The sequence below is a fragment of the Anticarsia gemmatalis genome, chromosome 23, assembly GCF_050436995.1.
Source record: "Anticarsia gemmatalis isolate Benzon Research Colony breed Stoneville strain chromosome 23, ilAntGemm2 primary, whole genome shotgun sequence".
Classification (NCBI taxonomy): Eukaryota; Metazoa; Arthropoda; class Insecta; order Lepidoptera; family Erebidae; genus Anticarsia; species Anticarsia gemmatalis.
Window position 1 is genome coordinate 9,751,511 of NC_134767.1, and position 22,505 is coordinate 9,774,015.

Here is a 22,505-nt window from a genome sequence, read left to right on the forward strand (position 1 = left end):
TAGTATGTATAAACTTGTAATAAAATCTCTAAATTAGGTTTCTTTCAGTGAGCTCGTGAGGTAACCAAATATCGAGCTTTTTTGTGTATAGAAAAGATTTTATTACTAGTATACTACTATAATGCGAAAAAACTATTTCCCTTACCTAATATTGTAGATTTTCAGCAACTAGAGCTGTGTAAGAGTAAGATTTAAAGCCTTAAAAGCCTGAGTTTTGATATTTAATAATGCAAGTAGAAGAAAACCAGCACGCAGCGATGTTTATATAACATAACAACATGAGAAAATTAATAGTAAATTAATCGATTAACTCATTAACTGTGACGACTAACTGTATCTATTAGTACCTTAACCCTGCTATTAAACTGTCTACAAAGTAACATTAACATCCATACTAATATTATAAATGCGAAAGTAACTCCGCCTGTCTGTCTGTTAGTCAATCACGCGTAAACTACTGAACCAATCTGCATGAAATTTGGTATGGAGATATTTTGATACCCGAGAAAGGATATAGGATACTTTTTACCCCGGGAAAATGACTCATTCCCATGGGAAAATTTAGGTGGCGGACGAAGTCGCGGGTAAAAGCTAGTTATCAATTAAACACAATATTATGTATTAACTATCAGATTTATTGATCCTATCTTTGTAGTTAACAAGATTTAGATCTAGTTTCTCGGGACCTTTTTTAAAATGGTTATGTGTTACAGAAAAAGAAAGATGTTTACTGAAAATAATTTTTTAAAAATGTATTCTTTTAAATATCTCTTTTATTGTAATGTGTTACCTATTTATAGATTTTTATTTACCGATTTCAAATATCACGAAAGTCACGTTACCTAGTCTTTGTAACTTTTATCTTAATTCGGTTTCATATTTAGGTCAAACAATTACAAAACTTGATTGGAGCTAATAGCCATTACTTAACAAATAATCACAATTAAACATCAATCAATTACTTCACCGACAATTAAAATCAGAAATGTAGAAACCATTGCTTCGACAAGTAACGTTTTCAAACATAGCTAAATAAAAATTACGATATTTTTGCAATACATTTGTGACTTACCAAAACTTTTGTACAATGTCCATGATATCCTTAATACAATAATAAGGACTAATATGAACATAGGCAGTAGACCGATCAGTCTCCTGTCAGACGCAGATGACATTTGTTCTTCCTTCGTCTCAGAGCAATTCTGGATATCCATCTTTAAACGTCACTTTACACACTTAATCATCCAAAAAAACTGCACTTAATTTTCCAAAAAATAAATGTCAAAATTACCGACACATTTATTTTTAATTCACAGAAAAATCACGGCTGCATTTTGTATTTGGAACACTTTTTTTTTAATAAAAATTCGAACACTTAATCACAGTTTTTATTTTTTAATTTGTCATTTTTTGGAAATTAATAGTTATTTTTTTAAATAAATAAGATAGGTTTGTTATTTTTTTTGTTTTTGTTATTGCAGCGCGCACGTTTGTCTCGCGTTGGTGTGCGTTTCGCAGTAACAGGCGGTGTTAGAGAGGAGCTGTACTATGAATATATTATCTTCGTTGATTGATAAAACATCGTAAGGCGTTGTTCGGAACGGAAGCTTCGGTTAAATGTAGGCCAGTCAAAGGCTAATCAAATCGAGTAATTAATTCGTATCTGATCATTATCTTGTCTTGTTTTGTTATTAATTTGTAATTATGTTATTAGGTAAAATGTTATGTCAAAATATTTTTGTTGTAATAAACTGTAATTAAATCTAGTCTCTACCTATTTTCGTACGAATATAATTTTCTAAGTATGTTAGTGAAAATAATCTTTGTCTTCAATAAAGTAAATAAAGTGAAAAATATAGTCATCTTCGCAAATAGTGGCTGAAAGTCAAAAAAGTCATATTTGTTATTTGCTTTAAATAAATATTTTTTACTTATCAAGTGTGAATAAAAAACCTAGCTACTATGACGGAGACATTGATCATTTCTTTCTATATTTACTACAATATTGAAACGTTACGACATATAGATTTTTTAGTTTAAGGTGTGACTAAAATATTTCTGTCTTAAAAAGCATTTGGATTTGATTTAACTTAAAACTGTATCGTGATTTCCAACAATCGGTACTATTAGTATTCATGAGTATTTAACATTATTACTTAAAAAATAATAAAATAATATCTTATTTAATACGCTAGGGATGCTTTCAATTTTTCATACAAAAAAATATTTTTTTCTTTCACGAATTTTTTGGCTGACTTCAAAAAAAGGAGGGTTTTTTTGAAGTCGATTAAAAAAATCTGCATAGTTATTCAGTAGTCCTTCTGACACACGAACGAAAAGGTCACCAAGCAACAAGTACATGCGTCTATCGCCCTAAGGTTACAGTCACCGGTTGCCCAACCTTCATCAACCAGTGAGTGCGGCAACCAACACACCCATTCTCCTTGTTCCGTGTATATTATACACAATCGATTATATACTGACGCCATTGTTCGGCCATTTCCTATCTTATTAACACTTTGATGTGTTTGTAAACAAATTGTAGCGCAATTTTATAAAAGTGACGTGTTCATGAGGCGTAGAGTTTGTGGCTGAATGTTTGCTTGTTTGTTGTTTGTTTACAAATATTAACGCAGTCTTAAGTAAAGTTGCGTGTTCATGAAAAGTTTGTGGCTGAATGTTTGCTTGTTTGTTGTTTGTTTTATGTTTGGTGTTATCAATTTCAAATGTTATATGTAGGTCATTAAGTTTGATAAGTAAATAGGACTATTTTACTATAGTATGTGAGTCAATATTGTGTGACTGTATTTTATTTTAGTAACGAACTGAATAAAGTAAACAAGGAAAAAAATAAAACGTATTAGTAAACTACTAAAGATGTATAAAAAATAACATCATCAAATCTTATTATTTATTTTTCAGGTGTACCTACTACTCAACTTCCCATGAAATGTTGACATTACGCGGAGAAGTTTTTTTAACAGCGTGTTTTTGAGGTGAAAACATGCAACGCAACACAAGAGAGAGGAAGGAGTATCTATTTACTACTCAACGCATTCAAGATGACAGCCGGGTCACAAACAAAACTTAGCCACAAACTATCAGCTTTTAGATTACGTACTAAGTCTATTAGACAAAGAAAAACCCAAGTGGTTATCGTATTCTTATCAAAGCTTCGCAAATTCAGGTATTGAGTCCACAATCATTAGCAGATACTAAGTAACTAAGTAGTAGGTGACGACATGACATACAAACATTATATTTTATTTTTATGTGATTGTGGATTAGTAAGAATGGGAACATTTTAAGGGAAATTGGATACTGATATGATTGATTATCTCATTACAAATATCACTATTATATTGTTAAACAAAGTCACCCGTAATAACTCTGTCTCTTTGGAATAAACGTAGAAACGATTGAACAGGATTTTATGCGATTTTTACCAACACATAAGGAAAAGGATTTACTCAACAATTATAGCAAGTTTTATGTAAAATGTCCGAAATGTGACTATGAATAGTCTTGCAATGCGGTTCAAACTACGGATCATAACGTCTTTCGAGGCTGTGAACCACAGAATAAGAAGATAAAAATAACTGTTAAAAACCGGACGCTGATTATTTTCCCTAGAATTTTGTATTTTATATAACTACATTACTTTTGTAAATATACATATGTACATGTAAAACCCGAACTAACTAGGAATTGATTTTGTAAAAGTCCCCGCGACAGAAGAGCAATACTTAGTGCGGGAGTTGTCTTTTAAAAAAATGCTAGAAATATTTGGGATTGTAGTCATTATAACAGCGTCCTAACATCTTTGCTTACAAAGAGCCCATTAAGTGCTGCCTCCAGACACCCTCGCTATAACACACTCGCCCCGGGATAATAACTACGACTGTACGACGACAGATAATGATTGATAAACAACTGAAGAATATAACTATACTATCTATACAATAACCAAGTTCAAATGCCATGACGTAGGAAATAACTAAAGAGCATTGAAGGATGTGTTTTGAATGTTTAAGTTATATCAGGGTACCTTTCAATTATTATTGTTTTTGATGGGTCAAAATAAAAAGTAAGAAGACAGCATGCTATACAATTCGACTGAAGTAGTCTTTTTTGCGTGACCATCTGTCTTACCCCCGGTTTCTGAGGTACAGTTAGCGGTAGTTTATGTAATCAATAGTGTCAAAACTCATATAAAAAAACGCTACTGAATTGATAAACTACCGGTAAATGTACTCAGATACCGGGGGTTAGAAGTCTATAGTCCAACAACTTCATAGAGAGCTTTGCTATATACGAATTGTTTAGATAGTAATTAACGCTGCTGTGTATTTTCAAAAAAGTAGACGCATCAAGTATTAAACAGACTAACGCCAGCTTCATTAACCTTTTTAAACTATGCCGAAAAAAAGTTTAATATTTTAGCACAATAGGCGGCTCGCCTAAGTGACCCTTAAAATATTGAGTAGTAATAATAGAAGTAAATGTAAAGTGCATTTAGCGGTAGTGTATCTATTCAATAACGTTTTTATTAAACTAATATAAAAAACTCTATTGAATAGATAAACTACCTCTAAATCTACTTAGAAACCGGGAGTTAATAATTTAGAGTGGTTACATATACACATATTTTAAAACGTAGCACTTAAATTTACACGATATCCACTAATATCTTTGTTGCGACAATAACAGCTATGAAAGTAGATCAGTGTAATTGTATTCAGCTGTGGTTGATGCGGTTTCAATAAGTATCAATGTGACATGGTTGTACAACATGAGTTTGTCGACAAAATGAAACGACCGAACGAAAGACAGAATGTAACACATTACTATTACACTGCTTAGCGAGGGTGTCTTTCCGAAATTGGAGAGGGATAAAGTTTTCAGTTTGCCACACAGGTCAAGTAAATACTGAATGAGAAAATACATACAACACGCTTTCCTTTAAAATCTGTTCAAAATCTTTAGAGCATACAAAGTTTCGCGGTGTTTCCTTCACAGTTAAGAAAGTGATAAGTTATTTCTAGTATACACATAACATGGAAAAGTCAGTTTTATGCTACGTAGATTTTGAATCCGCAATAATTGCAATTAAGTCGGAAGCTTTTAATTCTATTATTATTTATTCATACAGCCTTATTTCCTACTAGCTGACCCGCGCAACTTCGCTTGCGTCACATAAGAGAGAATGGGTCAGAATTTTCCACGTTATTGTAACTTTTTTACTGTTACTCTGCTCCTATTGGTCGTAGCGTGATGATATAAAATATGTTTTTTTTTCACGAAAAATATTCTTAAAATTATTTATATCTCTTAATATAACGAAGTCGCGCTAAGGCATATCCGCCATTAAAACAGTTGCCATGACAACGGAATTTTGTTAATTTAATGTCATTACAATATTGATTATTCGCGACTTCGGTGGCAAAACCTGAATTTTCCCGGGAAATGCGTCATTTTCCCGGGGTAAAAAGTACCCTATGTCCTTTCTCGGGTATCAAACTATCTCCATACCAATTTCATGCAAATTGGTTCAGTAGTTTAGGCGTGATTGAGTAGCAGACAGACAGACAGACAGACAGACAGACAGACAGACAGACAGACAGACAGAGTTACTTTCGCATTTATAATATTAGTATAGATTAATCAAAAGCGTCAATGAAGGAATGACCTAAACTCGACCTAAGTCTCTATCGTGTGACTATAACACTCGTGATCGAGACTCGATCAAATTGAGTGCGTAAACTGTTGCGCGTGATTCTATCATATATGATGATCGAGTATAATTGAAGACAGATGGCTGCTTCTGTATATTTTATTAGAACATTCGTTTAACAATAAATTGAGTAATGTAGTGAATGGCTGTTAGTTTCAGGTTGTAACTCGATATATCTGGATACTACCTGACCCGCACAACTTCGCTTGCGTCACATAAGAGAGAATGGGTAAAATTTTTTCCCGTTTTTGTACCATTTTTTACTGGTACTCTGCTCCTATTGGTCGTAGCGTGATGATATATTGCCTATAACCTTCCTCGATAAATGGGCTATCTAACACTGAAAGAATTTTTACAAATCGGACCCGTAGTGAGACCCCTGAGATTAGCGCGTTCAAACAAACAAACAAACAAACTCGTCAGCTTTATAATATTAGTATAGATTATTAATAAGGCTTTACATCGGCTGTGGTCTTATAGCGTTGTTCAAACTTGACTTGGCTATCAGTGTGCCGATACAACCGGCTAACTTCCGAGTAATTTTGTATTGAAATTTAAAACACGCCTCTAGTGGGTGCCACTAATTTTGCATTTCATTATAAATTTCAAATTATTGTGCAATATGAATGAGAACTACTCGTTTATATAACCCTTATCCTGTAAAATTAATTGTGTAGTGTATTATAGTGTAGTACAATATCGCCTCTAAAGTATTCCGTGTGAACAGCGGAACACTTGGGAGAGTATAGGTAGTCATTTGAATTAAATTGAGAGTGGTACATATACATAGATTATGAATCCGAAAAAGTATATAAACACTTCACTTTTGGCGAGCTGACTGCAAGCTAGAACTACAATCTTGATAACTACCTGACAGTATCACTTTGGCGAATCGTACCTAAGTGTCTTAATCATTCTTATTGCCTACTTTTTTTAAGTTGTTCATACAATATGACAACTTAGGCTGACGCAAGTCTCAATATTTGGCCTAAAAGTGGAGATATTTTTATCTCAAGTGCTTTTGTTTTCAATTTAAACCTTAATCCAACCCGCACTTGGCCAGTTACGGTTACGGAAGGAGACCCTTGCCCAGCAGTGGGACGGTAGTGGGTTAAATTTATTATTTATTATTAAACTTTAAATATTTGCACGCACGAAGCAGTCAAGTGTCGCTTTTGTTTTATAGATTACTAGCTTTTGCCCGCGACTTCGTTCGCGTGGTTTGCGACTTAGGACAAATTTTTCCTACAAATTTTCATCCCCTATTTTATCCCCTTGGGGGATGAATAGATAAAAATCCTTTCTTAGCGGGTGCCTACGCTATAACGTCTACCACAAATTTTAGCCGGATCCGTCCAGTGGTTTGGGCTATGCGTTGATAGATCACTGTCAGTCAGTCAGTCACCTTTGAGTTTGGTATTAGACACACTTAAAAATCATATATATTTGCACGCAGGAAGCACGCAGAATCTCTCAAAGATCTTATCTATTGGTAAGAGAAAACAAATCAGAAGTAGTCAGCCACACGTAGTGACATTAACTTTGATCCAGTTCATGATAAGAAATATTTTTATCTGTAAGATTAGGTATTTGTTTATTAACTCTGTGAAATTCAAAGTTCATTTGAGACTAGCTAACCAGCGCAACTTCGCTTGCGTCATATAAGAGAGAATGGGTCATAATTTTCCACGATTTTGAAACATTTTTCATTACTACTCCTCTGTTAATGTTTGTAGCGTAATGTTATATAACCTTTAAGCCTTCCTCAATAAATAGGCTATCCAACAGTAAAATAATTGTTCAATTCGCACCAGAAGTTCCTGAGATTATCGCGTTCAAACCAACAAACTCTTCAGCTTTATAAGATAGGATGAGAGGAGGAGATGGAGAACAGAAAATGTGACAAAGTCTAATCTATATGAAAAATACTCTGAGATTTGATCTTAGTTGTTTTGATATAGGTTTAAAAAGGTATGATGCAGATTTTCGATTATTTTTATACTATCTATTTCATCAGGATTTCGTTACAGACGAAATAAGAAACCACTAAAGCCGAGTAATGGCTGTTACTTTTTACCTAAAGAAGGGAAGATAGATCTTAAGGCGTAAGGTAATAAATATAATTTATCGAATACTTGTATTTTCACTATAGCCTGCTGAGGCAGAAAAAGGCTGTGATTTTGCCGAAGATTGGTAACGACTGGAAAGTCTACTGGGATTTTTTCGAGGTTCGAACTTCGAGACACGAATAATTCTAACAAATTTTTGTATCTTGTTCCTATTTCTACAAAAAAAAACTGTGTCAAATCACGATCATCTTAATTTTAACTTCCACTCGGAAATTGATGGTAACGTAACAGCGACGTTTAGTATGACGCAACTGCAGTAGTAAGAGTTACGACATACTACTCGATGCGACGTGTAGTAAGGTCAAATCTATGTCAATTTACATTCTGTGTTAGTTGACTTTTGTAGGGCAATAGGTCATGATGACGCGATTATAAGGGTATTTTTTATTTATTAAAGTTTTTAGAAATAACTGATTGGTTCATACTAGCTACAGGCATATGATCTCGTGAAATTAATTAAAACTTATTAATTAGTATTAAGTATTTTGAATGATGTAAGAAATTTATGATTTTATTTGTAAGAACCTACAACCACATGAATCATCTGCAATAGATGGACATAGGCCAATGATGATGATGATGATGATGACATACACATACATAAAATCACGACTTTTCCCCACAGGACTAGGTAGAGACCAGAGGACGCCACTTGTTAAGATCCCTTAGGTTACAAATATCCCTTGCTTCTATTCACATTCATACTTGTCTAGTAAGAAGAACCAATATATCTATTTGTTGACCACTACTACAAAACATGGTTTATTGATAAACCTTCAGACTTCGTAAAAAGTGTATAAAAATTTAAACAATCAGATTTACTCAATTATCATTTTTGAAATATATTTTAAAAATAAAGCCTAAATTATTATTTCAGTAGAACAAAATAATCAGAAGTGTAAAATTTCTTACATTAGCATACCATTTAAACCAAGTGCGGTTAAAATTGTAAACGATAATACTAACGCCATCTAGGTTTAAATAAAGAACCAGTAGTTATACTATTCTCCACTTGGAATTGTAATCATACCAAAATGCGTTTAGTTCCTCTACTGAGTACTAGATGTCGCTAAAACGTCTTGTGTTTTGATTGAATACCTAAACAAAACTATCTAAAGGTTATGGAAACAAATAACGAAAAAAGTGTAAAGACAACCCTACAAAGGCTTTTAAATTTTGTTTTGAATAAAACGGCAGATTAAGTATGTAAAAAAACGATAGAATTTTAATTTGTCTGTACATTTTCATTCCTATTTGATGAATCATTACTTAGTACAAACATAACTTCCATCATTGTGATTAATATCAACGAAAGATAGGTACCTAGGTACGTGACAACTGACATTCCAAATGATTATGTTACCACCTAAATTATGAGTAACTGCCTTGAAAATACTCTTTTCAATTCTCATTTAGATACGAATTGCTTTTTCAAAAACACAGGAACTATAATGATATCAACCCGTTTATAAGGTTCTCCTGACAAAATAACAATAGCAATACGCCAATAAATACATTGCTAAGATTTTTTTGTCAGGCGCTTATAAAATTTAGTTTGTGTAAGTATAGTTCGAAATTTACAATCGTTTTTACAATAGCTTATATATAGATTTATATTGAAATAATTGCCTACAGCTATATATACGTTATTAATCTTTATACATAAGTGATTCACTGGATGGATTATAACGAGTTTTTCGCAAAGTAACAGTACCTAGTGTTTTTAATACCGGATTAGTGCGTCACTGTGCGATAAAATTGTATGAAACAGATCAGATAACGTTTCCCTTTCGTTATTGACCTTTTAACTAGCTATATTTACATGCATTTTGCACACGTAAATGAAGAACAATTTGCTTTATATCAACTTAACGAAATTATTTAGTTTCACAATTTCTATCAGCGACTTCGTAAAGTGGTAAGATTTACGGGAATGTAAAAGAATTCTATGTATTATTTACATAGACATAGAATAAATTTTTATTTGTTTAATCCAGACTCATTTCCTGGAATAACTCTTTTAACTAAACCTCGAACAATGATATATCGATTATAATTATGTTTGTTAGCCGTTAATTTATCACTTTTACTGTTACGCTGTACCTAACGTAGTTATGTATATTTAGACTGAAAATTGTTCCTAAATAAATAAATAAGATCCAGATTATGCCCAATCTGGATGCAAAGGAACATCGCTATCCATTCAACACTACTTACTTAAACATTAGCCCTCACAAATCTCAATTACTAGTATTAAATACAAAAGTAATCAGAAAAGACTTACCAAAGATCCTACAACAATGCAAGCAGGCACACGTGACGGTATAAACAATGATTAACACAAAGAACGGCATGAACAAGGTGGTATAAGTAGCGTCCATGATGAAGACTTCAAACTCGGCACTGGTCGGAACTATTCGGTGATCCCTCGCCGTGAGTTACGGATGGACTGAGCGATAACTCTCGATACAAATTGATAGTAGCTAATTAGTTGATAGATATTGCACGTGTTTTCGACAATTCTAATATTGGTGACGAAAACAGCACGATTTTTGACAAAATTCCACAGTGTTGATGGCAATTTGACTGGTTGTTACTGCTTAAAACGTTGGGGAAGCGATTACTGAATTTGCTAGCCGCATGGCCAAAATCGAGCCGTGTTAATCTCTCCTAATAGGGATTATAGTACGCGATATAGCGTTGTGTGGATTCGATGATCGCTTTCTTAAGAGATTGGAAATTTGTAGGTATTTTGATTTGACCTATGATGATGAGATTTGTTCTTGTGTGGCATTATTAATAGTTGTTAACAATCGTAGAGTCCTTAGTAACTTATTGCCTTAGTTTCAGTCGGCTTAAACTTACGTTAACCTTTAACAAATTACACATTTAAGCCTTCTCAGGCAGCACTATCTTAGTGAAAACCCTGCGAAATCCATTCAGTAGATTTTAAGACAGACAAACAAACGCGGCAGGACGCAGTGATTGAAAAATTAATAAAAGGGTGTCTTATCTTAGAATGTCTGATACGAATCACTAGTTTCTACGTTCGAAATCGGTCGAATAAGATGTTGTTTTAATAAACACTGAAAATGATCGTCAGTTTAAAGTCTGTTAAAAGTACTTAGGTGTACCGAAGTAACTTAGTAATCTAATCTAAACGTATCGTTATAATATATATTTTTTGTGGTTATTTGCCGTTATTTCCCGTTTGTCCGTAAAACAGATTACTATCAACTTTATTCAGAATCGTAACAGATAATCTTAGTAATAATTATATCATTAGATAATTGATACCATTGTTTGAAAGAACCGCAACAAACAAAGACGCACTTCTTTGTGATATTAGGGTTTTTTCTAATTACGGTTGTTGCTCTGGGCTTCCCCAAATTTCACCTAGTATATTAGCCAAGGACTGGTACTGAATTAACCTAAAATAACCCTTACATGATTCCGATGGTAAACCCTTGCACAGCAGTGGGGCATTAATGGGTTAAATACATTTATTATATGAGCCCTAGACAACATGTAGTAGCAAATAAAGATGACAATAGACACTTCGGTCTACTTTACATGCTTGCCTGCCTAGTTCAGACATTATTCAAACAGCACCGAGATATACAAAAGACTTAAATTGTATAATAAATTAAAGAGATCATGGTCAAAGTTAGGTAATAAAATACCTACAAGTTAGGTTATGTTCTAACTAGATATAAAACAATACAAATACTCACTGAAAACTCTGAAGACATATCGCCCAATAATAATATCACATATTTGCAAATAAACAAACACCATAAATAATATCGTCACAAAGAAAAACAAAAAAACAATTTCTTTTTCGTTCAAAAACATTTTTAACACAAAATGGCGACTTAAAAATAAAGAGTTCAATTTTTAAATGTCGTTCGAATAAGTCGTTCGAAGTTCGAATTATACTGATGGGTGTTCCATCTGAGCGTTTCGAAGTACTGATAATGTTGACACTGTGTTAGATTATGAGACACTGTGTTTTAAAACGTATTGAAATGTAGTGTGCCTGCGTTCTGTGTTTCAAAGTTGAAATTCGCGGATACGCTATTGTGTTGGAAATTGTTTTTTTTGCGTTTTGGTGTAATGGCATTCGTTTAATTGAAAACTAGAATGTTATCGTATTTGCCAAATGTCCCACTTATAAGTAATTGGTTTAAATTTAAATAAAATATCCTCGTATAAAAAACCTCGAATAACAAACAGAACTTGAGCATTGTTTTACTTTTTTTTAAGATTTTTTATACCACAATTTTGAAAACTCAAAATTCTTTCTAATATTCAAAACATATCATTGTTAAAACTACATTATGAATAATTTCCATTGCTTAAATTAGATTTCCTTTTCTGTATAGACGTGAAGAGATTGCATTTAGAACAAAAGCCTTATATTTTTTTATGTCTATGATTTCGGCATTTACTTCCTATGACTACTATTTTCTTCTAAGAATATAATATTCTGTGTCAAAAGAAAAACTAGTTGAAATACATTTTTATACTAACGTTTGGCTACTTGTAATCTTCCTCTTGGCACAACAAACTAAAATATACCTTATTTTCAAAACATAACAGTTGAAAATCCAATGAATTTGATTAAAACAACGCTCGAGATAATCTGATAAGCTTATCTTGTTTTCCTAACATTGATTGCCAGTTTAACTTGACCTCTCTCGGTTATATTCATAGAATAAAATGTATGGAATTAGCAACAATGGTTCGTGGTAAAGAGGTCAATGTATTTTGGTTGATAGATCATGTAATTTTGGATGGACGTGCAAGGTCGCTTTTGATGAAAATCAGCTGTATGTATAGTTTAATTTGGTTTTGTTATTTTCGTTATGATATTGTATGAGTGGACAAGCTATGGTGATTATGGATAAGTGTGAAATTGAATACAATGCTTGGCGTTTTTCGATTTTATGCCTATTTATATTGTAAATGACTGCTTTTGTTGTCTTGATTGTAGAATACGCTGACCAGGAAGCCCGTGATTAGAATCCCCGATTGGTAACCTATACTAATATTATAAAGCTGAAGAGTTTGTTTGTTTTACTCTGCTCCTATTGGTCGTAGCGTGATGATATATAGCCTTTAGCCCTTCTCGATAAATTGGCTATCTAACGCTGAAATATTTTTTCAAATCGGACCTGCAGTTCCTGAGATTAGCGCGTTCAAACAAACAAACAAACAAACTCTTCAGCTTTATAATATTAGTATAGATATTAGTATAGATATTAGTATAGATTTAGAACGGTCTTACCTTAAACAACCATCGTATTTCTTATCCTCCTTTAAATGACTAGGTTAATAATAGGTATCTACTTTATAATATTCATAGATCAAGCATAAAAAGCTATATAAAAAATACTTTTTTCAGTTAAAAGTAAACAGATATCTAATTATTTGTTAATTAAATAGGAACTGAATCATGCACTCCAATTTTGTCAATGTAATAAAAAAATGTTTAACTAGATAATTTTGGACTATCTAACACTGAAAAATTCTTTCAGTGTTAGATAGTCCATTTATCGAGGAAGGTTATAGGCTATATATCATCACGCTAGTACCAATTTGAACAGAGTACCAGCGAAAAATGTTCCAAAAATGGGGAAAATTTTCACCCATTCTCTCTTATGTGACGCAAGCGAAGTTGCGCGGGTCAGCTAGTGCAGTATAAATCGAATAAAAGTTAATAAAGAAACCATTAATACTAGATGTTTTAAGTTTAAATTCCAAAAGTTCATACAATGTCGATTATACTTTTAACCATCAATGGATAAAACTAATTAAAATACCAATACCTTTGTAATCGGCAATAAACTACTTCTCATAATATTGATTCATCAACATGTCAACAACGCCCGCCGGCCATACATTGCTGCTCCACACCTGTCCCGACGCATAATGTAATTAACACCTGCGCAGTGAACAGCAAACGAACAAAAAGTGTTGCTTCGATAATGATTTGCATGTGGATTGAGGGTATTCGCTGTAAAGATGGCGAATTTGAACCATTTCTTTTTAATTTGTATGTAGCTAAAGCATTTGTTCTTACGAAGAGCGAATATTTTCGCGGGTTCGAATCCTGGCTGGGACAAATAATAATTTCTATAAAGAATTTCTCAGTGATTGCCCGGAATAAGAAAGTTAAGGTTGTAGATCTCCGTTCCTCGGATAGCACGTAAAGCCGTTGGTCTTGCGCCAGCACTCTCACTGGTCGTTATTCCTCCCATCGGGCTATGAGAGTGAAAAAATAGAATATATAATATAATACTCACGTGGATAAAGCCAATTGCACTCACCGGTCGGTAAATGATCTGTGGGTTAAGCATCCCTTGGCGCGGTCATTAGATGGGTGACCAGAGGCCAAAGGCCTTCGGGCGGCTTGAACAACTTTGACACTAGGTTACCATGCAATAAGAAGAAGACTAAGTCTTGCTCAGACTGGTCTCAATACACCTCGCCATTGTAGCCAAATATCGTCCAAGACGCAATCAAATATTTTCTATCTTAACTTAAATTATTTGAGTCCAATGTTTCGTCGTTGACGTAAATAATCCTGTATGTAACATCTCGTATGAGATGTATCGCCCGCGGCGCGTCTTTACTGCAGCTATCGATCCGTCCTCACATTCCATTTGCGATACTTACATGCTATATTTATATTTGTGTTATATTTTGTGTATTGTCTAGCTTTTGAAACTCATTCACTTACCCCCGGATTCTGAAAACATTTACCGGTAGTTTATCTATTCAATAGCGTTTCTTATAAATGGGTTTAAAAGCTATTTAATAAACTACCGCAAAATTTACCCCAGAAACCGGGGGTTAATCAATCAAATATTTGCTAGTATGTTCGCTACTACCGCTACGTTAAAAGATCGTTGAATCGATTTCTACATAGAATCAAATTTTATAATATTTGTGTAATCCACGATTTTTAGGTTGGGTTGTTCTTTGTGGTTATTAGAAGATGTGTATTAAAGTTAAAGAAATCAAGGGATATCTAAATAAATTAAAACTTCAGTTAATACGATTTATCACAAAACATTTAATAACCAAACCATAACTCCAAGACAACTGACAAAATTAAAATCAAAGGCACACACTCTATTAGACAATTTAGACATCACTAACGGTTCAGCCTTACTTATAAAGTTATTCACTAATCCAGGTCTTGCACTATTTATTTTCGATTCTGATACTAAACCCGTATATCTCATTCTATCAGATTTTAAAGCTGATACTAAACTTGCAGATCTCGCTCTATTTGTTTTGAATTCTGATGATAATTTCGCAGATTTCGTTCTCTCTTTTGATTCTGGTACTAAACCTTCAGATCTTATTCTCTCACTTTTTGATTCCGGTACTAATAGCACAGATCTCATTCTTGTGGATTTTGATTCTGGCACTAAACCCGATTTAAATCTTTCCGATTTTGATTCTGATGTTAAACCAACAGATCTTGTTCTAGCTGATTTTGGATCAAATGCTAAACCCTCGGATCCCGTTCTATCTAATTTGAATTCTGATTTAAGACCCGTAGTTCTTGTTCGCGGTGATTTTAAATCAGATACTAATCCCACAGACTTTGAATCTGATGCTAAATCCAAAAATCTCGATCTCACTGATTTTCGATCCGGTTCTAATCTTACAGAGCTTCTTGATTTTAATTCTGATACTAAACCTGCATATCTTGCTCTATTTGATTTTAGTCTTGATGCTAATCCCTCGTCAGGTGTCCTCTCTGATTTTGATAAACCTACAGAACTCATTTTCGCAAAATTTAATTCTGGTGTTAAATCCACAGATCTTGTTCTGTCTGGTTTTGATGCTAGTCTTGCAGATCTGGCTTTACCTGATTCTGATAGAAGGCTTGTGGATTTCATTCTTTTGGATTTTAATTCTGATAATAAACCTGCATATCTCGTTTTCTCTAATTTTAATTCAGACGCTAAGCCTTTAGATCTCGGTTTTGCTAATATTGAATTCAATGCTACATCAACAGATTTAGGTGTCGAATCATTTACAGGATACCAGAATTTTCTATAATTCTTATTCTTTGGACGAAAAGGTGGCGGCTTATTCGGCCTAGGTGGTAATCTAGGAAACTTTTTCACTTTCCTAAAAGTGATAGGATATTTTGTAGAACTAAGTTTTATATTCTCTGTGACTACATCATCGATGTCTACCATCGCAAGGCTTGGCACGTCACCTTCAGCGAGAAACATTCTCTTGACAGCATCTGGTAGTAAACCTAGAGGCACAATTCCAGACCTTATTTTGAAAGGCGAGTTGTATGTCCTGTTACCTGTGTCGTATTTAGGATATTTACCATCAAACGTATCGTCGTATACATATTCGTATGGGAATTCTGTCTGAGGACCGCGTCTTCGTACAGTTGTAGTACGAGTTCTGGTAGTCATATCTCTTATTCTTTCTGTCACTTCGTCACTAGCATCGTCTTCATATTCAGTTCTGTTGCCATACATTCGTATCGTCATAGTAGCTGTGATTGTGAAAGGGAATTTGATGTACAGTTCGTATGCCAGAAGGTATTGGACTCCGGCTTCTTCAGTCAGTAGCTGTTCCCTCTCCCAGCCGTAGTCGGGAGACCAGCCTGGGTGCTGGTACTTCGCGCCATGGGGTGGGTATCGATCTTGAACTTCTTCGGGGGTTTTTGGTGGGTCTAGTTTTTCTGTTTCGATGTCTATGTATTCTTTGTATGCGAATGTTGCTTTTGGATCGTAGGGGCATGATGTCTGTGAAAAAGAGTTAGAATATTAACCTTTACTATACCGATGAAGTTATTTCTAACTAATTAATTGGTTGGAGAAAAAGTCTTTTCGCATTATAATATGTATGAACTTGTAATAAAATCTCTTTGGCTTCAAGAATCACAAATGAGTACACGGTTCATTAGGTTTCTTTCAGTGAGCTCGTGAGGCACCCAAATATTGGGATTTTTTACGTAGAGAAAAGATTTTATTACAAGTTCATACATACTATAATGCGAAAAGACTTTTTCCCCGACATAATATGTTCATACTTACAACAATTTGGATGCACGTGCAGTTATTCAGGACTAAGTCGAAAAGCGATACCTGAAATGAATAGTAAGTATTTTCAGGTAGGGATATCAGTGTATTTTCAAAAACAGTTTTTTTCGGGAAATCGGGCATCAAACCCAAGGCCTCTTGGTCAGCAGTCGTACACTACCTTATAGTACACCATGCCGCTGTGGCCCATGGCTGAGTGGAATCTGAAGGTTTCCGCGTAAATGATGGTTGTCTTTGAGTTGCAGGCTTTTTCGTATAGCTCCAAAGTGTTCTTAACTGAAAAAAATATGAAACATTGTAAATAAACTTCTGAGATACATACATAATATTTATACGCATTTTGAGATAGTAAACGATTTAATCATTTACAAATACAGTTTAAAAATGAATAAGCTAAAAGTGATAATTTTTGATTTGCTACAAGTATGGCTAATAAATGGTCTACCCATTAAAAATATAATATACCTAGAGCCTAATAAGAATAAGCTAAGAGAGAGAATTCAGCTATATGTTATGAGTATGTTGGTTCTGTCACTAAGGAATAATACATACCTTTCATTCGCATTAGAGCTGTTTGCTATTAAAAATTGAAAAACAAAAAGTTTATAAATTCGAAAAAAATAATCTTAACTCGAAAAACTGTTTCGAAGTGCATCTGAGTTGTCTTTCTATCACATATTACTACATTTACCCGCGACTTCGTCCGCCACCTTAATTTTTCCATGGGAATGCGTAATTTTCCCGGGGTAAAAAATTGCCTATGTCCTTACTCGGGTATCAAAATATCTCCATACCAGACTTTTACATTTATAATATTAGTATGGATATGGATTGTTAGTGACAATATTAACAATGTTAGTCCCATGCAATAGGGGGCGAGGGGATGCCGTATGTTGGCAAGGGAAAACTCCGGGTTACTATTCAATATATTATTCTTACGTAAATTAAAAATGTAATACCCGTTAATCCGATGTATATATTGTACCTACAATTTCCATAAATGTAGTCAATATTTGGTACAAATAATAATACTTACATGGAAATATCGCGATACTCGTGTTATCAATCTCTTCGACAGTGAACATCTTGGGCGGGCCCTCGATGTCGAACGGGTATATCTCGTCTTGTCTGAACTCCGCCGCTATGGGTACACCACCCCTGCCGCTTTTACGTGCACTTCTACTAACACATGGACAAAATACAGGGTTATTTTCATTATTTAAAGTTAAGTATGTATCAAGGATGTGAGTATTTAAACTAATAGCTTCTGCCCGTGACTGCGTCCGCGTGAAAATATTGTAAGTTGTAAATTTCTTCAAAATTTGTGCAGTAGTTTTAATAGTTAGTGTTTGTGTTATACTAACAAACATACATAGAATGCGAAAGTTTGCCTGAGACACTTTCAGGGTTGGACAGCTAAACCTATTTTGTTAGCCTAGTAGCACCTGTCCTTCGAGATTACCAGTTAGGCTCCCTACACACGCCACACGTATTCGGTTCGGCAATAGTTATCACTAGTTTGACTTGTGTCAATCGGGTTCATCTACACATACTCGGTTTTGCCGCCCGCCGAGGCCCATTAATGCTAAACCGAATACGCGTGCAAGCCTAACATACACTGCTGCTCAGACTACAGTAACATGTAGTCTTCAAAAGGTTATTAAGTAGTTAAAGTACTAACATGAAAGTTTCATGTACAGGCACATCGACCGCCGTCCTCCTCTGAGGGATGGGGCTGGTGGTGGCCTCCATCCACGTGTAGTACTTGCGCAGGTCCACGAAGCGCGCGGGAGCCTTGCACCCGGGGCCGCGGATACCGAAACCTAGCTGTGAAGGGAACCGTTCATTAATCACGTGAGATTCAAAATGGGTGAGGTTCAAAACGTGGGGAGGAGTAATATATCGCTGGTTTGCGAGAACATCGACGTAATTCAAAATTCTGTCAAAATGAATTCTTTATGCCAAACAATCATAAATCTCGGTTTAGACTATGAAAAATCATGCAGGCCAATATTTAAAAAACATAAATATCTAACATTAAATCGAAATTGGCGTTGCATCTCTGTTCACGATAAAATATTAAAGATTTATGATTGTTTGGCATAAAGAATTCATTTTGACAGAATTTTGAATTACGTCGATGTTCTCGCAAACCAGCGATATGTTTCCGCGCCGGCGACATCGTCCGCGCGGAAACCCTTCCCGTGTAAATCTCGATCCCTGGGAAACTCCGGGATATAAAGTAGCCTATGTGTTATTCTGGGTCTTTAGCTACCTACACACCAAATTTCATTATAATCGATTCAGTACTATTTGCGTGAAAGAGTAACAAACATGCATACATACTCACAAACTTTCGCATTTGTAATGTGTACTAACCAGTGTGAAGTATCCACTGACGTTAGTAACAAGTGCCATCCCGTTGTCCCATACGCACTCCGCCGTGTTGTTCTGAGCGTACCCGCAGATGTAATGGACGGGCTGATGGAACTTATCTCCTAGCTGAGACAAACCAACCACTATATGACAAACCCATAGATAAATGTAGACTGTAGTTTAAACTCGCGGGCTTGTAAAATACATGTAAAACACTATTTTGTATTATTATATGAATAAATGATTTAAAAAATAAATAAAAAAAAAACAATAAGTATCGGGTAACATAGTAACTGCTGTTTGCCGGATAAACTACCTATCAGCCTAGCCTCTTTAATGTTGGGTTCGGTTTCTAGTCTCACCGGATGCAGATGATTACCAAATGCTATAACATAAAGCAACTGCCTATAGGAAAATTTAATGTTTTTTATGCATTATTATTAGTAGTGTAGACTTGAACACAAAACTGCGGTGCAGCGTAGCAACGCAAAAATTAACAATTTTTGACATTTTATAACTTACCCCAGCTCTTTCGTAGAAATCTGCGCAAATTGAGTTTTCCAAGTATTTCACTTTATACACCATTTTCTCTAAAAGTAAGTTTTCTGAAAGAAAATATAGCACATGAAAGATAAGCTACTGAAAAATTTGTAAACTGCCCGTCTCATTATTTTAAAAGCAGCTATTACTAGCACAAATTTAAGTAGGTGCATAAGTTTATTAAAACTATACTGAATTAAATAATTTTATTTTCTAATTTTTCTAGACTTAAAAGTATAGTGCAATCTTACCATCGGTATATCCTGTCACGTATAAAGCCGAAGAGGTGTTCAGCTTACCAACATTGGGCCAACATATTGGACGAACTGGATCTGAAATATATTATGAAATCTTAAGATAGCTTTCTGGTCTAGAAGTGTATAATATATTTCTGAGGGTCGGTTCTTGAATCAAACAAAAAGGATTTAATCTTGCTTGAAAGGGTTCGAGATCTGTTACCCAGCATTAGCATTTTAAGGACCATCCTATCTATTTACGTAGTCTAACGTACTTCGCTCTAACGTCAAAGGCCTTCGGACGGCTTGAAAAACTTTGTCACTAGGTTGACCACTAACCATAAGAAGACGTAGTCTAAGGTTCAGTACCCAGACTGAGCGTACTGAAAACCTCTATTCGTATACTAAGCAGTTGTATCTGCAGAATATTTGCGCTAAGAGTTGCTTCACTCACGAGGGTTGTCACACTGGAAAGCTTCCAATAAAGAACAGTTTTCCATTCTTCTAAAACCCTGGTCTACTCACAGTTGTTAGCGACGTTGATGTCTAACTCCAGGATCGCGATGGTGTTGAAGGTATTGACCTGGTACTCCGGGTGGAGCTCGAAGCCCTTAGGCACCACGTACCACGGGCGATCTGTGCTGCCTATGAACATCACTGTTGAATGCTCCCTGGAGGAATAGAAATAACTGGTGTAAACCATCATCAGAATAGCCTTTCTTCCAACTATATTGGAGTCAGCTTCCAGTCTCACCGGATCCAGCTGAATACCAATGTTTTACATGGAGCGACTATCTAACGGACCTCTACAACCTTCAATCAGTTACCTGGGTTATAACACGATATCCTTCGGTAAGACTGGTTGTCAGACTTTCAAACTTTTGACTACTGTTTACGACTGTCGAAAATCTTTGGAAATGACAGCCGGGACCCACAACTAACGAGCCTTCCGGAACACAGAAGAACTCGATATGTATAAGATGGTCACCCATCCACAGAACAACGGAGGTATGACCTTTCTAACTCTTCCAAACGCTTAGATTTTCTTGTCAGAAAAATACAGAAATAAGAAAACGTTACTTAATGTGATTAAATTTCAAGCTGTTTGTTAAACTTTTGACTTTCAATGATTCGTGAGTAATGGTCTTTTTTAATTGGCAGTCTCACCTGAACACCTGGTCAGGGATCTTGACGATATCGTCTGCGTTGACCAGCGCGAACTCCTTCTTGATCAAAATAACACCAGTGATCGCTACTTGAGGCTTGTCTCCGTCGTCTATACAAATTAATAATAGATTTTCTAATAAGAAAATAAAAGAAAAACATATTGGAGGGAATTTTTACCGAGTTTTGGGCCTCGGAAGTAATTAACTACTAAGGCAAGTGTGTCTTTTATAAAAGATTTCAGCAAGCACCAACTGTGCCCTGTTTCACTTAGTCCGATTACAAGGATTATACAATCATGTTACCGACCAATTTTTTAATAGCAATTTGATAAAACTGTAAATCTAAGATTTGTCCAGGTGACAGTAGCTTGCCGCTGCTGGGCAAGGGTCTCGTCACATGCCATCACTCACACGCCTCTCCGAAATCTCATGAGCTTTTTATTTTACTTCCTCACAGCGGCTGGTAGCTGCACAGAGGCACATAAAATTACGGCTGCTATACTAATATTCTTTTAGGTATAATGTTATACATACGTAGATGTACTCGAAGTGCTCCGATCCATGAAAAGACGAAGGACTGTCCAATGTTCCCTTCTTGCACCATCGCGGTTCTGGAGTCATCGCAGAAAGATTGCACCCCGCCTGAGGACAACGCCAGAGAATAAAGATAGTGTCTGAAGCAGAATTGTGACCTGGCCAAGACAGCCATTACGGTTCATGTGATATAGCCTGATGAAAGACGAATAGACAGCGAAGGCTTGGTTATAGGGTACCGTTTTTAACCTTTGAGTATGGAACCGTAGAAGGGAGATATATTAAACAGATCGCTGATGTTTTCAAATTTCAATATTGCCTACCCCCATTCAGCCGCGAACATAATCCACACTTATAAACCACGGAACTGATTTTCAGGAAATTAATGGAAGTGGAAATCTCAGAGTTAATAACAGGCTAATTGTTTTTAGAAATAGGGGGTGTAATATTAAAAAAGGACGGAGTCGCGTGTTTTTAAAAATTATATTCTTAAAGTTACTCACCAATCATTACGACAACTATCCCAAGAGAGGAAACAGAACACATTTTTGCACAAAACACGTATATTTCTTACAATTTAAAACACTTTTCATAAGCATTATCAGAACATAATTAATTAGTGATTTTAATAGCGTGTGTAATTACCGTACTAATGTTATGTTGTTATTATAGCAGGTAGTGAAATGAAACTGTTTACAAAC

The 22,505-nt window shown here is 34.9% G+C and overlaps 2 protein-coding genes across 4 annotated transcripts in view; both read right to left on the reverse strand.

The window, feature by feature from the left end:
* Positions 1-11,745, reverse strand: part of LOC142983132 (uncharacterized) — a 96,984-nt gene extending 85,239 nt beyond the window's left edge. The window contains exon 1 of one of the 3 annotated variants that reach the window (XM_076129980.1): positions 11,598-11,745. In XM_076129980.1, the coding sequence (XP_075986095.1) occupies positions 11,598-11,718 (121 nt within the window). In that variant the 5' untranslated portion in view covers positions 11,719-11,745. Of the gene's footprint in view, positions 1-1,072; positions 1,426-10,147; positions 10,310-11,597 lie in introns of those variants that run through there. The other 2 variants (XM_076129985.1, XM_076129978.1) reach the window with 2 other exon arrangements.
* Positions 11,746-12,310: 565 nt separating this feature from the next.
* LOC142983011 (uncharacterized) lies at positions 12,311-22,314 on the reverse strand. Its single transcript, XM_076129772.1, has 13 exons — positions 22,308-22,314; positions 21,805-21,912; positions 21,272-21,380; positions 20,630-20,775; positions 20,120-20,200; positions 19,851-19,933; positions 19,332-19,454; positions 18,634-18,779; positions 17,989-18,134; positions 17,113-17,228; positions 16,947-16,997; positions 15,549-16,655; positions 12,311-12,352 (listed from the first exon to the last, which is right to left on the reverse strand). The coding sequence occupies exons 1-13, from the start codon at positions 22,312-22,314 to the stop codon at positions 12,311-12,313; spliced, it is 2,265 nt and encodes a 754-aa protein (XP_075985887.1).
* Positions 22,315-22,505: the final 191 nt, after the last annotated feature.

Excerpts from the sequence above, each read along its gene's own strand:
- LOC142983011 (XM_076129772.1), bottom strand. Across the intron at positions 21,381-21,804 it reads AGCACTTCGAGTACATCTAC|ACGACGGAGACAAGCCTCAA; the intron begins GTATGTATAACA and ends TAATTTGTATAG. Across the intron at positions 20,776-21,271 it reads ATCCCTGACCAGGTGTTCAG|GGAGCATTCAACAGTGATGT; the intron begins GTGAGACTGCCA and ends CTATTCCTCCAG.